The sequence below is a fragment of the Strix uralensis genome, chromosome 3, assembly GCF_047716275.1.
Source record: "Strix uralensis isolate ZFMK-TIS-50842 chromosome 3, bStrUra1, whole genome shotgun sequence".
Taxonomy (NCBI): domain Eukaryota; kingdom Metazoa; phylum Chordata; class Aves; order Strigiformes; family Strigidae; genus Strix; species Strix uralensis.
This window is the reverse complement of record NC_133974.1, coordinates 115825773-115839947: the sequence shown is the minus strand read 5'-3', so window position 1 is coordinate 115839947 and position 14175 is coordinate 115825773. Positions and strand designations below refer to the sequence as shown.

The window sequence follows — 14175 nt, the reverse complement described above, 5'->3', positions numbered from 1 at the left end:
CAGCCCCACCAGGTGGGTGCAGTCAGCACTGCAGGAAAGAACAGGCAGCAGCCACCACAGTCAGCACTGCGGGAAAGCTGGGACCCCAGAGACCCTCCCAGGCTCTCCAACCCCAGCCTAGCCCAGTCCAGACAGTGTCCACAAGAGTGGTCTTCCATCCCTTTTCCCAACGTGCTGAACTGCCCTTAAAGCGTTAACCACCGGGCTGAAGTGCTAAGGCTTGGACAATAGGCCCAAGCCAGAGTTGACCTATAGAGGAATCCTGTATATTTTGTACCTGATAACTGTTGTGCTAGTAGGTATTGTACTAGGTTATAACAAACCGCCTATCCTGATGTAAAAAGTGCTAAAATGTTGAAGTGTTGAAGCCTGAACAACAGGCCCCGAGCCAAAGCTGCTAACTTAGTATGTAGTCATTAACGATATGTGTATGGTCATTAATGAAAGATGTAGCTTAGATATCATAGACTCCTGACTGATGATGAATGTAATGGAAACATGTCTATCCTGAATGTATCTTTCTTCTTCTTGGCATAGAGGTAAGTTAACAAGGCCATGAAGCCTGCTGTCCGGCCTTGGGACCAGACGTGTGGCCTTGTTCTAAAAAGAACATAAATAAATTAGATAAGCAGGGAAACTCCCTTAGCTTCTCCCTTGAGCCCTGGCCAGGCTCCGGGGGAATCTAATGTGAGAGTGAAACCAGATGTTCCGCTCAAAACAGAGGTGCCAGCTGTTCTGGCTTGCTGATTTGGGGCTATATAAGGCTGGACCCGCTCACAGCGACTTTGGAAGCCTCACCTACGGGTGGACGCACCGCGTAGGATTTCCCACTTGCCGGGACAGGCTCTCCAAATCCTCGCTGTAACCGGGGCTGCCCAGCCACTGCGGGTCTGGATGATGGTGACGTATGCAAGTGGTGATGGATCTTTCTTAATCACTGTTCTCTCCCTCAGGTAGTAATGATTTGATGCATGACCCTGTATTTTCCTATTTGTTTAAGTGCGCTATTGTGTCTTTTCGTACTGTATGTTTTCTGTATTATTCTGTTACGTTATTTAGCTATTTCCAGTAAAATACGCCTGCTCTCTTCACTCTGGTGTCTGAGTTTAATTGGTATCCCTAATCAGCAAAACACGGGCCCACAATCTTTCTGGTTGGAGTGTAAAATAGCCAAAAGATGCTGGCTTCCTGCATTTTTCCTGCAAAGACTCTGATTTCCTGCATTTTTCCTGAAAAGGGCAGGTTTTGAACTCTCTTCATCGCTCCTATTTTAATCAAGGCATCGCGCAGTATCAACAGTTCCACCAGACACACGCCATCCAAAGCTGACTATGGATCCCCTTTTTGCCACGGGGAGGGCCTTTCGCACAGACGTGTCCCTGGCTGTGCTGGCTGCTCGGTGGGTGAAGGTCATGGCTCACAGTGGAGTCTGTCTTTCGCCACGATGGTCATTTCCAGGGAGAGCAGCTTGTTGTATTGACCAGGACCCTACAGGGAGAACAGAAGGGCAGGGATGCAGACGCAACACTTGCCACAAGTCCAGCGGAGCAGCTTGCCCCAGTGCGGCCCACTGTGACTTTCTGTGCTGCTGGAGCTGTGCGGATGCTCAGGGGACAAAGGGTTAAACCTGAGTTACCTGCATGAACTACAGCTGTCGCCAGCCTCGGTGCAAGCTGACGCAGGAGCTGGTCCTGACAACCACCAACCCAGGGCACGGAAAGCTTTGAACAGCTGTGACTGTTCTGGAACAGACCGTGCCTCGTGCATCCGCTTCTATTAACAACTCTTCTCCTGCAGCAGAAAAGGAGTTTGAGATCTTGCTCACGGCTACAGGAGGACGGTGGTGGCCTCGGATGGTGCGTGAGGCTCGGGGCTTGCCTTGCCTATGAGCAGCTACGCCCCCAGAGTGACAGAGGAAAGGCTTTCCCTGGGGAAGAGCCATCAGCGCCCATTTGAAATGGAGGAAAACTTCACTACGGTTTTGGTTGTAGGTGGAAAGCTGTGGGTCAGGGAGGAATTCTGCATCTTCCATAGCGTAACAGAGGCAACTGGCTGTACAGCAATTTTTTGGTTTGTCTAATTCTTCCGGGAAGAGTCTTATGCCGGTACCGAGTAAGGCGGAGTGTCAGACAAAGTAGCTCATTGAATGGGCATGATACGGGGAAATTTACTTGCCTATTAAAAGCCCCATTGCTCTAGAAGTTGCATCTTTTTTCTCTAGTCCTTTCTCTTGGAAGCGGGTGGGCGGAGGGGCATGGAGGGTTTATCTTCATACCTCCTAAAACCTGCATTGTAACAGTCAAGACAGAATATGCCTTTCTCCTGTACCTTCTCTTTTTTGAACGTGCTGAATTCAGTCAATTGCCCACTGAGTTCAACAGCCACCTCTGATTGGCTGAACAGCTAGATGCAACCTCCCGTCACTGGCGTTAGCACCATTAATGCAGATCATCTGCTCTCTACTATTCTAGGCTACCTACTATCTAACAGTCTAGGCAAGGGTACAGCCTGATACAACGTTGCACATAAGGTCAGTACTACCACGGGGTGTGACATTCCAATGAAAAACAAGAGAGCCTGTACACCTTTTAATGGCTTGAAGGGATGACAGGGAGAAGCACCGTATTTATAATACACACACACACACACACAAGTGGATCTTCCCCCTCAATTTCTGATCATCCCGTGAGAAAGCCGTGCGCCACATGATGCACGCGCTGTCCACATTCAGTGATGCGGATGACGGGGCAGAGCGCACCCTCAGACAGCTTGCAGAAGGCACACGACCGGGAGGAGAGGCTCCTGCAGCCGGGAGTTGTGTTGCCAACCAGAGGGCCCTTGACAGGCTGGAGAAAGGGGCTGCCAGGTGCCTGCTGTCGTTGAAGAAGGGGAAGAGGGAAGAGCAAAGTGCTGGACCTGGGCAGGAAGAAGCCTTTGGAGCCGTATGTGCTGGGGGAGACCCAGCTGGAAAGCAGCTGTGCAGAGCCCTGGGGTCATGGTGGACCCGAAGTTGAGCAACTTGGAGCCAGCAAAGTACCCCTGGGGCAACGGGGGCTAAGTGCATCCCGGGCTGCAGCAGGGAAACCACTGGCAGCAGGCGGAGGGAGGGGGTGCTTCCCCTCTGCTCTGTCCTGCTCTGGGCTCCCCAGCGCAAGACAGCCAGGGCCATGCTGGAGAGAACCCCCAGCACGAGGCCCCGCCCACTTTCAGTTGGGCTCCCAGAGGCGGCCATTTTGGAGCCAGCAGCCACCAGAGCCGGCAGCAGGGGGCTGTGCTGGCACGGAGCAGCGCTGGCAGGAGGCAGGCTCTGGCCGAACAGCGCTTCCCGGCACCGGCACCCTGCTTCCCGTCCTCGCTGTGACCGGCTGGGCCGCATCCCAGAGCGGTGCAGAGCGAGGGTCCTCCTGTCCCGGGCAGGATGGGCCAGGCCAACTGCTGCTGGCACTCCAGGTAGGATGCCCCCTGCGGCTCGGGGATGGGTGGGCACGGCCGGGCCCCGCAGCCGCGGCCTTTCTCATGCCCGCCGCTCTCTGCTCCGCAGGGAGGCTCTCACCGACGCCGAGGCGGTGCTGAGCACAGACGTGCGGCTGACCCGGGGCCGCAGGAGGAGCGAGAGGCGCCTTCTCCTCCTCCAGGAGGAACTGGTCATCGCCAAGTTGCGGTAAGACCCTCAGAGCCCCACTGCCTTTCCCCCATCCCTGGCCCTGCCACCAGGCCAGGGACACTCTGGCACCAGCCCCAGGCCCTGGGGCCTTGGTGCTGGATGCAGCAATGTCCATCCCAAGGTGTCCTGGTTTAGCCAGGATAGGGTTAAGTTTCCCCAGCAGTGGGGAGGGAGCTCTAGCCGGGTTATTCAATACCATGCTGACGTCAGGTCCGGGCGCCCAAGCGCGGGAAGATTGGTAAACGCGTGGGGTGGGGTCCCTTCCCTCACTGCTGTATCGGTATATCCCTTGTTCTGTTTATTGTTATTACTGTTATTGCCATTGTTCTTGTTGTTGTTCGGTTTGTTGCTGTTGCACTGTTGTATCAAACCTCTCCTTATCTCAGCCCCGGGGTCTGTATTTCACTCCCTGCCCCGTTCCGGTCGGAGGGTGGGGGAGGGGCAGCGTCAGCGTGGTCTCGGGTCCCGGCGGGGCCTAAACCACCACAGCCTTTTTGGCACCCAACGTGTGGCACGAGAGGGTTGAGATAAGGACAAAAGGAGAAGGTGTGTTAGAGCCATCTGTTAGGTGCCATTTTTCTGGTTTTATTTGTATTTGTTTGATAAGGAACATTTGCAGTGCTGGCCAATTTGCTTGCGTGGTGGGGCTGGATTAATCCTTATATCCCCTGTGTGTTCCCAGTGCTGGCGTTTGTTATCGGTGGAAAATGTGTCAAGGGTTTTATTTTGCTATACTGGCTACTGACTGCTTATAATGTGCTTGGATCACTGCTTGTGGGGGTGAACCGGTACCTGTTTGCTGCCTGGGCTTTCGTTAGGGGTCTCACCGCCTCTGTGGGTGAGCCAGGGGAAGAGATGCTCTCGGTTTTTGAGAGTTTTAGCTATCCTTGGAGCACCCAGGCCAGTGTGTTTGCGGCACAGCGCTTTCTGAATGTCTGCCAGATCTTGTTTTGGGCCATGCGGTACTTCTCCAATAATGGCACCACCCGGAAACCTGCCCCGAGGGCAGATAGCTATAAATGGCAAGGTGTGTGGGAAAAGATGGGCAAGTGCCTGAGTCAGTGGTCACCCCCAATGCTTTGGGATTTCACTCCCAAACAAGTGCAGAGTCCTGATAAACTGGTGGAGTGTTTGGAAAAGGTGTGTTGCCAATCTGACAAACCCCGGGAGACACAACTCGTTGCGATGTGCTGGGGGCTTGCCCATGCTTACTGTGTCATCTTTAACACTGCTCACTTTAACCACCACAGAGGGGCAGGTGGGGGGCAGGGCTCTGCCAGAGGGCACCCCAAGGCAGCCACCTCCAGCTCACTGCCTGTCTCTCTTCTCCGCAGACGTGGCACCACCCTGCACCCACAGCTCCGCCTGGCCCTGGACCAGCTGTGGGTGCTGAGCAGCGGGAAGGAGGCAGCGGGGGACGTCAAAGAGGAGGAGGAGGAGGAAGACAGCGACGAGGACAGGACCTCCATCATCTTCATCTGGCCCAGCGGCACCTGTGTTGCCACTTTCGGGTGAGTCGTGGTGCCACGTCCCACGGCCGGGCAGGAGAGGGTCCCAACCGTGCCCACACCACCCTGTGAATGGCCTCTGCCCTCCGTGCAGAGCCTGGGCAGGGAGCAGGCAGCACGCCGGCAGGGAGGGATGGGGGTGCGTTTCCACATCCTGCATCCCCTGGTCACCTTTTGGTCCCCAGAAGGGAAGGGCAGGGGCAGCTGCTCTGGCAGGACACAGGGAGCCAGGGCTTGGGCAGCACCCCTGTCCTGCCCCACGGGGCCTCGTGCTGCCCCTCTGCCCTTCCCAAGGGGCAAGGCTGTGCCGGGGCCCAGGGCCTGGGGGGCAGCGGGGCCTGACGCTGGTTCTCCTCTCTTTCTGCAGCTCCCGGGCACTGAAGCAGCTGTGGCTGGGCAAGCTGCTGGGGTAAGCTAGGGGGGTGCTTCAGGCGCGGCCGGATGGGGCAACACAGCTCCCCAGGTGGGGAGAGCTGCCGCCGCGGCTGCGGGCAGCTCTCAGGCAGAGCTGCCTGAGAAGGGAGAAGAGGTGGCTTGGGGCTCAGCCAGCTCTCTCTCTGTCCCTTGCTGGTGCACAGGACACCCGAAGGAGCCACGGGAGCCCGCGTGACCGACGTCCCATCGATCAAACTCCTGCAGAAGGAGCTGAGCCGACGCCATGCCGTGAGTGTCTCTCTAGTCTGGCCACTGTCCCCGAGCGCTGGCCCTCCAGCCGAGCAGCAGAGGCATCGCTGCTCACCTCCTTCCACTCTTTCTCTCCTGCCCAGTGGAAGACATTCAGCGCCAGGAGCCTGGAGAGGCTGATGGAGGACCAGGCAGAGGTGAGAACGGCTGCCTTTCACCCGCCTCTGGCTGTGCCGGGATGCCAGGGATGTGCAGCGAGTGGGGTGAGCCTGTGCAGGGGGGAGGGAGGGTCCCGCAGTGCCACCCCGGGCGCAAAGAGGCTTGGGGAGCCACCAGGAACGCCGCATGTCCCCGCTGGTGGTGCTGGGAGGAAACCTGCCGCGTGAGGCAGAAAGCCCAGGAGGGCAGAGGGTCCCCGCTCTGCCGCCCTCAGGCTGCTGGTGCCGGGTGGCCGCTCGCCGGTGGCCCTTTCCGCCGTGGGGATGCTCTCTAAGCGCAGCCTGGTTCTTGCAGGCTGATCCCAAGCAAGGGCCTCCAACAGCCCCATCTACCAATGGAGGGGGACTTTGCCGCTCACCAGGTGAGTTTGGGAACGAAGGACAGGGAGGGCCTTCTTTTCTCCTGGACCGGCACGTCTGCACAACTGAGGATGCTGTTGCTGCTGCCCTTTGGCCAGAGAAAATCGGTGCCCATCACGCTGCAGCAGGAGAGAGCTGAGCGCTCGGGACCCTTCGACAGTGCTGAGCACTCGAGGTGCTGCCTGCCTGAGCTCTGTCCCCAAAGCCGGGCAGATGGGTCCCTGCTCCTCGGCCAGAGCCGGGAGGAGCCGTGCTCCCTTGTTCCCTGAGTGTCACCCCGCAGGTTGGGCACCCCAAGGGAGGACGGATGTCACCCGGACGAGCAAGGACACCCGCTGGGCAGCGGCCGCTGGACGTGATTCTGCGGGACAGGGAGCCTCCCTCTGCTGCTGCTTGCAGCCTGGGGGAGGGCAGGGCGAGGGCTGGGCGGGGCTGTCCCACTGTCCCGCCGGTTCTCAGGAGACTGCGAGCCGGAGCCGCTGAGCCAGAGCCCTGGTTCCAGCTGCCGGCTCCCTGCCCGTCCCGTCCCGCCGCACCGCTCAGCACCGCGCTGCAGGCAGGGCAGGGCAGGGCAGGGCAGGCTCCGGGAGCGCTGGCCTGGCGGTTCCCACTGACGGGCTCTTGCTCTCTTTCCCTTTGCAGCAGGAGGGAGCGGCGGCAGCACCGGCAGGAGGAGGAGGGGGCTGCCCTGGCCCTTTGCGCTGCGGCGGAGCCCGTCCGCTGCCCCGGTGCCAGGGCAGGCGGGCTCCGACTGCAGCAGGGCGCTCTTTGGGCAGCCCTTGGCAGCCCTCTGCGGGGAGGCCGGCACGCTGCCCCGGCCCATCCAGGTAGGCCAGCCTGGACAGGGGGGCCCCAGCCCTCCCTGCGGCTGCTCCAGAGCCACTGTCCCCAGCAGCTCCGGGGGTGGCTGGGGCACTGGGCTCTTCACCCACGGCCACCGCTTCTGGCGCCAGACCCTTTGCGGGTGGGGGGGGGAGCCCAGCCTGGGGCAGAGCTCTGGCCTCTGCCGTCACTTGTTTCTTCAGCCAAGCAGCTGTTCTCCTGCGTCTCCCGCAGGAGCTCGTGGACATCCTGCACCAGCGAGGACCGTCGACGGAGGGGATATTCCGGAGATCCGACAGGGGGACGGCGCTCCAGAAGCTGAAGGAGGACCTCGACCGCGGCGCAGATGTGGACCTGGCAAACCAGCCTGTCATCCTGCTGGCTGCCGTCCTGAAGGTGAGCGCTTCTGCCCTGCAGCTGGAAGAGCTCCTGGCTGGCCTGGAACCTTCAAAGGCTCACCTGAAGCCCTTGGCCTTGCAGGACTTTCTCCGCAGCATCCCGGGCAAGCTGCTCGTTGTCGGCCTCTACCAGGACTGGATGCAGGCCATGGAGAGGCCAAGCAAGGAGGCCAGGGTGGAAGCGCTGAAAGTGTGAGTGTGGCCAGCAGCCTGCCTGTTGAGTAGGGAGTGGCAGAGTCCTGGGACTTGTCTGAAAAGGGACGGGCTCCTTAGAAGGTTGCACTTTCTGGCAGCTCGCATTTGCTGGGCTGGGGTTGCATTTTGGGGGAAAGGACGTGGGCAGGGAGCCCTCCCTTGCGTGGGCTTGGGTGAAACCAGGAGCTGGGAAGCAGCAGTGTGTTTTCTTCCTGAAGCACACGAGCCCTGATCGCTGCCTGAGAGCACCTGGAAAGTGGCACAACACAGACACTGGCTCCCACCTGCCTTGTGCAAGCTTCGGGGACAGCTGTGGGCAGCATCTGCTTCCTTAACGTTGTGTTCCTGCTCCCTCAGGGTGGCCGAGAAGTTGCCTGCAGCCCATCTCCTCCTCCTCCAGCGCCTGATCTCACTGCTGCAGAACATTGGCCACCACGTGTCCACCAGCAGAATGACCTCCAGCAACCTGGCCATCTGCCTGGGGCCAAACCTGCTGGGCCCACCCGACGAGGACCTGCTCCCGCTCGAGGCCATGCTGGAGGTGACCGAGAAGGTACGCTGTATTGACCGGCTGCCTGCAGCCTGCCTGGACCCTCAGAGCTTCCTCCTCTCCTGAGCAAATGCCGGTGGAGTGGCTGCCTGGAAGAGCAGCCCCACAGCCACAGCCACAGTCTGTGCAGAAGCAAGGGTCAGGAGCAGGAAAGGCTGCTCGGCACATTTTCAGACACCTGCGCTGAAACCAAGGCTTTGATGTGTGCAGGTGAAGCTGCTGGTGGAATTTCTCATTGAGAACGGCAGTGACATCCTGGGGGAGGAGATGGCTGGCCAGATGTCACCAGAGCCCATGGGCAGATCCACAGGTAGGAGGAGGGACTGAGGGTTGTCACAGCCTGAGCAGACAGCGGGGGTAGGGCTTCCTGTGGGTTTTGCTTTAGCTGTTGTCCACTTCCAACAAGTCACTTGGCTGCACGTGCTTTTGCTTTCCAGAGCTGCCTTTGGGAAGGGAGCATGGCCCGGCAGGTGAAGCAGTCGCACAGCTCCAGGCAAAAGCCTGCCTGGATGCACCAGCCTCTCTGCTCAGCCTCCAGAGAGCAGCAGGGGCAGACGCGGTGCTGGGAGCAGAATGGGCGGAGGTATGGCAGCTCCACGAGCGCTGCAACAATGTGGCTTAGGTAGGAGGAGGGGAGTTGCTGCTGGGTCCAAGCAGCTGCTGTGCCTCTTCCTGGCGTTCGACCTCTTGTGGCTTTGCATTTTATTTCACACCACCGCCCCCCCCCCCCCCCCGGGAAGAACACCCTGTAAGGAAAACTGGCAAGGTCTTTTCTCCAATGCCTTAGGCATGTGCTTAATCAAAGGAAATACCTACAAAATGCCACAGAAAGATAGATTTCAAAAGCAAAGCCTCCCACCGCACAAGGTTGTAGTGGGCCAGCCTTCTCTTGCCCGGCAGGGGATCGCAGGCTCTCTGCTGAATGGCCCCACAAATGAACTGTCACACCCCCACGTGAACCCTGTGTTCCAGAGTGAGATCCTTGGGAGAAAGGGCTAATGCAAACCGGCCAAAGGGATCTCCTCTGTAGAGCTAAGGCAGCAACGTGCCAAGCAGTTGCTTATACTTCAGGGCATCCCTTGCCACCTGCTAATGACGACCTTTCTGTTTTAGGCACCCGTTGCTCTGTCTCCAGCCACCCCCGCGACCACGGTAGAGGCCCTGGGATGCGCAGAGGAACCAAAGAGCCTCTCAGAGCAAAGAAGGTAAAATGAGTCAGCTTTGGTTAAATCAAGAACTGATTCCGATTGATCCTGGCTTTACCTGTCTAATCATGCTGTGGGATGGAAAGGTTTGCAGGCTTCCGCCAGGAGAACGCCAGCCAAAGGAAAAGAAAGAGAGAAGAGGCCTGGGCAGAAGAGACGGAACCCCACCAGGCGAAGAAGAGAAGAGAGGAGAAGATGGGCACTGCAAGAAAAGCAGGGAGGTGCAAAAGATCGGGAAGCCCCAGGTGTGTACCAGGCTCTGCTGCCCATCTTTGCCAACTCCCCACACTGCTCTAAGTCAGTCCAACTCACTGGCAAGGGACGGCGAGGGGATGGTGCTATGCAGGGTTTGGAAATAACCCCGTGGCAGCTGCCCAGGGGAGCCCTCCTGTGTGGCACAGGGGCACTGTGCACCTCTGCACCTGCACAGCTCTCTAAGGGCATTACCCATGGGGATAAGGGGCCGGAGCCACCCCAGAGCCAATGCCAGCAGTAGCTCTCTTCTGGGATATCAACAATTCCTGTTTCCCAAAGAAAGGGGAACCAAGCCATGCCTGTTGCTGCCTTTGTGGCTTTACCAGTGCTTTCTGGCTCTGTCGTTGTAGGTGCTGATTTTGCTGTTACTGGTTGAACCCGTGTGACTCCTGGGCTCCTGCAGTTAATGTCCGCAATAAAAGGACATTTTCTCTCTTCTGAGTGTGTGTGCCGTACGATATTCTGGACGAGGTAGACGTTGTTTTGTGATGCATCCTTGTGGAGGAGTTTGGGATCATCTCTTGCGCCAGAATCCTTTCCAGCAGGCATCGGGGCTGAGTTGAGGTGCTCGAGGAGTCAAACCAAAGCACAGCATCCCATAGAACCGCTGAGGCTGGGAGGGACCTGTGGAGGTCCTCTGGTCCAACCCGCCTGCTCAAGCAGGGTCACCTAGACCAGGTTGCCCAGGACTGTGGACTAATGGGCACGTTCCCTGTCACACAGAGCACCTCACGGGCTAGAAAAGGGATGCTCTGGAGAGTTTCTGGCAAATCTCTGGAGAAGAGCATCTCCCCGCCCCTCCACCAGGGGCTTTTTCAGCTCTGGTGCCCTTCCCAAGGACAGCCCCACCAGGTGGGTGCAGTCAGCACTGCAGGAAAGAACAGGCAGCAGCCACCACAGTCAGCACTGCGGGAAAGCTGGGACCCCAGAGACCCTCCCAGGCTCTCCAACCCCAGCCTAGCCCAGTCCAGACAGCGTCCACAAGAGTGGTCTTCCATCCCTTTTCCCAACGTGCTGAACTGCCCTTAAAGCGTTAACCACCGGGCTGAAGTGCTAAGGCTTGGACAATAGGCCCAAGCCAGAGTTGACCTATAGAGGAATCCTGTATATTTTGTACCTGATAACCGTTGTGCTAGTAGGTATTGTACTAGGTTATAACAAACCGCCTATCCTGATGTAAAAAGCGCTAAAGTGTTGAAGTGTTGAAGCCTGAACAACAGGCCCCGAGCCAAAGCTGCTAACTTAGTATGTAGTCATTAACGATATGTGTATGGTCATTAATGAAAGATGTAGCTTAGATATCATAGACTCCTGACTGATGATGAATGTAATGGAAACATGTCTATCCTGAATGTATCTTTCTTCTTCTTGGCATAGAGGTAAGTTAACAAGGCCATGAAGCCTGCTGTCCGGCCTTGGGACCAGACGTGTGGCCTTGTTCTAAAAAGAACATAAATAAATTAGATAAGCAGGGAAACTCCCTTAGCTTCTCCCTTGAGCCCTGGCCAGGCTCCGGGGGAATCTAATGTGAGAGTGAAACCAGATGTTCCGCTCAAAACAGAGGTGCCAGCTGTTCTGGCTTGCTGATTTGGGGCTATATAAGGCTGGACCCGCTCACAGCGACTTTGGAAGCCTCACCTACGGGTGGACGCACCGCGTAGGATTTCCCACTTGCCGGGACAGGCTCTCCAAATCCTCGCTGTAACCGGGGCTGCCCAGCCACTGCGGGTCTGGATGATGGTGACGTATGCAAGTGGTGATGGATCTTTCTTAATCACTGTTCTCTCCCTCAGGTAGTAATGATTTGATGCATGACCCTGTATTTTCCTATTTGTTTAAGTGCGCTATTGTGTCTTTTCGTACTGTATGTTTTCTGTATTATTCTGTTACGTTATTTAGCTATTTCCAGTAAAATACGCCTGCTCTCTTCACTCTGGTGTCTGAGTTTAATTGGTATCCCTAATCAGCAAAACACGGGCCCACAATCTTTCTGGTTGGAGTGTAAAATAGCCAAAAGATGCTGGCTTCCTGCATTTTTCCTGCAAAGACTCTGATTTCCTGCATTTTTCCTGAAAAGGGCAGGTTTTGAACTCTCTTCATCGCTCCTATTTTAATCAAGGCATCGCGCAGTATCAACAGTTCCACCAGACACACGCCATCCAAAGCTGACTATGGATCCCCTTTTTGCCACAGGGAGGGCCTTTCGCACAGACGTGTCCCTGGCTGTGCTGGCTGCTCGGTGGGTGAAGGTCATGGCTCACAGTGGAGTCTGTCTTTCGCCACGATGGTCATTTCCAGGGAGAGCAGCTTGTTGTATTGACCAGGACCCTACAGGGAGAACAGAAGGGCAGGGATGCAGACGCAACACTTGCCACAAGTCCAGCGGAGCAGCTTGCCCCAGTGCGGCCCACTGTGACTTTCTGTGCTGCTGGAGCTGTGCGGATGCTCAGGGGACAAAGGGTTAAACCTGAGTTACCTGCATGAACTACAGCTGTCGCCAGCCTCGGTGCAAGCTGACGCAGGAGCTGGTCCTGACAACCACCAACCCAGGGCACGGAAAGCTTTGAACAGCTGTGACTGTTCTGGAACAGACCGTGCCTCGTGCATCCGCTTCTATTAACAACTCTTCTCCTGCAGCAGAAAAGGAGTTTGAGATCTTGCTCACGGCTACAGGAGGACGGTGGTGGCCTCGGATGGTGCGTGAGGCTCGGGGCTTGCCTTGCCTATGAGCAGCTACGCCCCCAGAGTGACAGAGGAAAGGCTTTCCCTGGGGAAGAGCCATCAGCGCCCATTTGAAATGGAGGAAAACTTCACTACGGTTTTGGTTGTAGGTGGAAAGCTGTGGGTCAGGGAGGAATTCTGCATCTTCCATAGCGTAACAGAGGCAACTGGCTGTACAGCAATTTTTTGGTTTGTCTAATTCTTCCGGGAAGAGTCTTATGCCGGTACCGAGTAAGGCGGAGTGTCAGACAAAGTAGCTCATTGAATGGGCATGATACGGGGAAATTTACTTGGCTATTAAAAGCCCCATAGCTCTAGAAGTTGCATCTTTTTTCTCTAGTCCTTTCTCTTGGAAGCGGGTGGCCGGAGGGGCATGGAGGGTTTATCTTCATACCTCCTAAAACCTGCATTGTAACAGTCAAGACAGAATATGCCTTTCTCCTGTAGCTTTTCTTTTTTGAACGTGCTGAATTCAGTCAATTGCCCACTGAGTTCAACAGCCACCTCTGATTTTTACCCTTTGGCTGAACAGCTAGATGCAACCTCCCATCACTGGTGTTAGCACCATTAATGCAGATCATATGCTCTCTACTACTCTAGGCTACCTACTATCTAACAGTCTAGGCAAGGGTACAGCCTGATACAACGTTGCACATAAGGTCAGTACTACCAAGGGGTGTGACATTCCAATGAAAAACAAGAGAGCCTGTACACCTTTTAATGGCTTGAAGGGATGACAGGGAGAAGCACCATATATAATACACACACACACACACACACACACACAGACAAGTGGATCTTCCCCCTCAATTTCTGATCATCCCGTGAGAAAGCCGTGCGCCGCATGATGCACGCGCTGTCCACATTCAGTGATGCGGATGACGGGGCAGAGCACACCCTCAGACGGCTTGCAGAAGGCACACGACCGGGAGGAGAGGCTCCTGCAGCCGGGAGTTGTGTTGCCAACCAGAGGGCCCTTGACAGGCTGGAGAAAGGGGCTGCCAGGTGCCTGCTGTCGTTGAAGAAGGGGAAGAGGGAAGAGCAAAGTGCTGGACCTGGGCAGGAAGAAGCCTTTGGAGCCGTATGTGCTGGGGGAGACCCAGCTGTGCAGAGCCCTGGGGTCATGGTGGACCCGAAGTTGAGCAACTTGGAGCCAGCAAAGTACCCCTGGGGCAACGGGGGCTAAGTGCATCCCGGGCTGCAGCAGGGAAACCACTGGCAGCAGGTGGAGGGAGGGGGTGCTTCCCCTCTGCTCTGTCCTGCTCTGGGCTCCCCAGCGCAAGACAGCCAGGGCCATGCTGGAGAGAACCCCCAGCACGAGGCCCCGCCCACTTTCAGTTGGGCTCCCAGAGGCGGCCATTTTGGAGCCAGCAGCCACCAGAGCCGGCAGCAGGGGGCTGTGCTGGCACGGAGCAGCGCTGGGAGGAGGCAGGCTCTGGCCGAACAGCGCTTCCCGGCACCGGCACCCTGCTTCCCGTCCTCGCTGTGACCGGCTGGGCTGCATCCCAGAGCGGTGCAGAGCGAGGGTCCTCCTGTCCCGGGCAGGATGGGCCAGGCCAACTGCTGCTGGCACTCCAGGTAGGATCCCCCCTGCGGCTCGGGGATGGGTGGGCACGGCCGGGCCCCGCAGCCGCGGCCTTTCTCATGCCCGCCGC

The 14175-nt window shown here is 57.2% G+C and overlaps 1 protein-coding gene across 1 annotated transcript in view; it reads left to right on the top strand.

Annotated features, from left to right (window-relative positions):
• The window catches only part of LOC141941663 (uncharacterized), a 70311-nt gene extending 58581 nt beyond the window's left edge, over window positions 1-11730 (top strand). Inside the window, exons 3-18 of the mRNA XM_074864633.1 lie at window positions 3542-3661; window positions 4999-5175; window positions 5540-5581; window positions 5751-5835; window positions 5940-6059; window positions 6322-6376; window positions 6473-6729; window positions 7017-7201; window positions 7431-7592; window positions 7677-7786; window positions 8147-8342; window positions 8550-8649; window positions 8777-8922; window positions 9453-9544; window positions 9631-9789; window positions 10150-11730. Of these exons, the coding sequence (XP_074720734.1) occupies window positions 3542-3661; window positions 4999-5175; window positions 5540-5581; window positions 5751-5835; window positions 5940-6059; window positions 6322-6376; window positions 6473-6729; window positions 7017-7201; window positions 7431-7592; window positions 7677-7786; window positions 8147-8342; window positions 8550-8649; window positions 8777-8922; window positions 9453-9544; window positions 9631-9789; window positions 10150-10156 (2013 nt within the window). The 3' untranslated portion in view covers window positions 10157-11730. The remainder of the gene's footprint in view (window positions 1-3541; window positions 3662-4998; window positions 5176-5539; window positions 5582-5750; window positions 5836-5939; window positions 6060-6321; window positions 6377-6472; window positions 6730-7016; window positions 7202-7430; window positions 7593-7676; window positions 7787-8146; window positions 8343-8549; window positions 8650-8776; window positions 8923-9452; window positions 9545-9630; window positions 9790-10149) is intronic.
• The last annotated feature ends 2445 nt before the right edge of the window (window positions 11731-14175 follow it).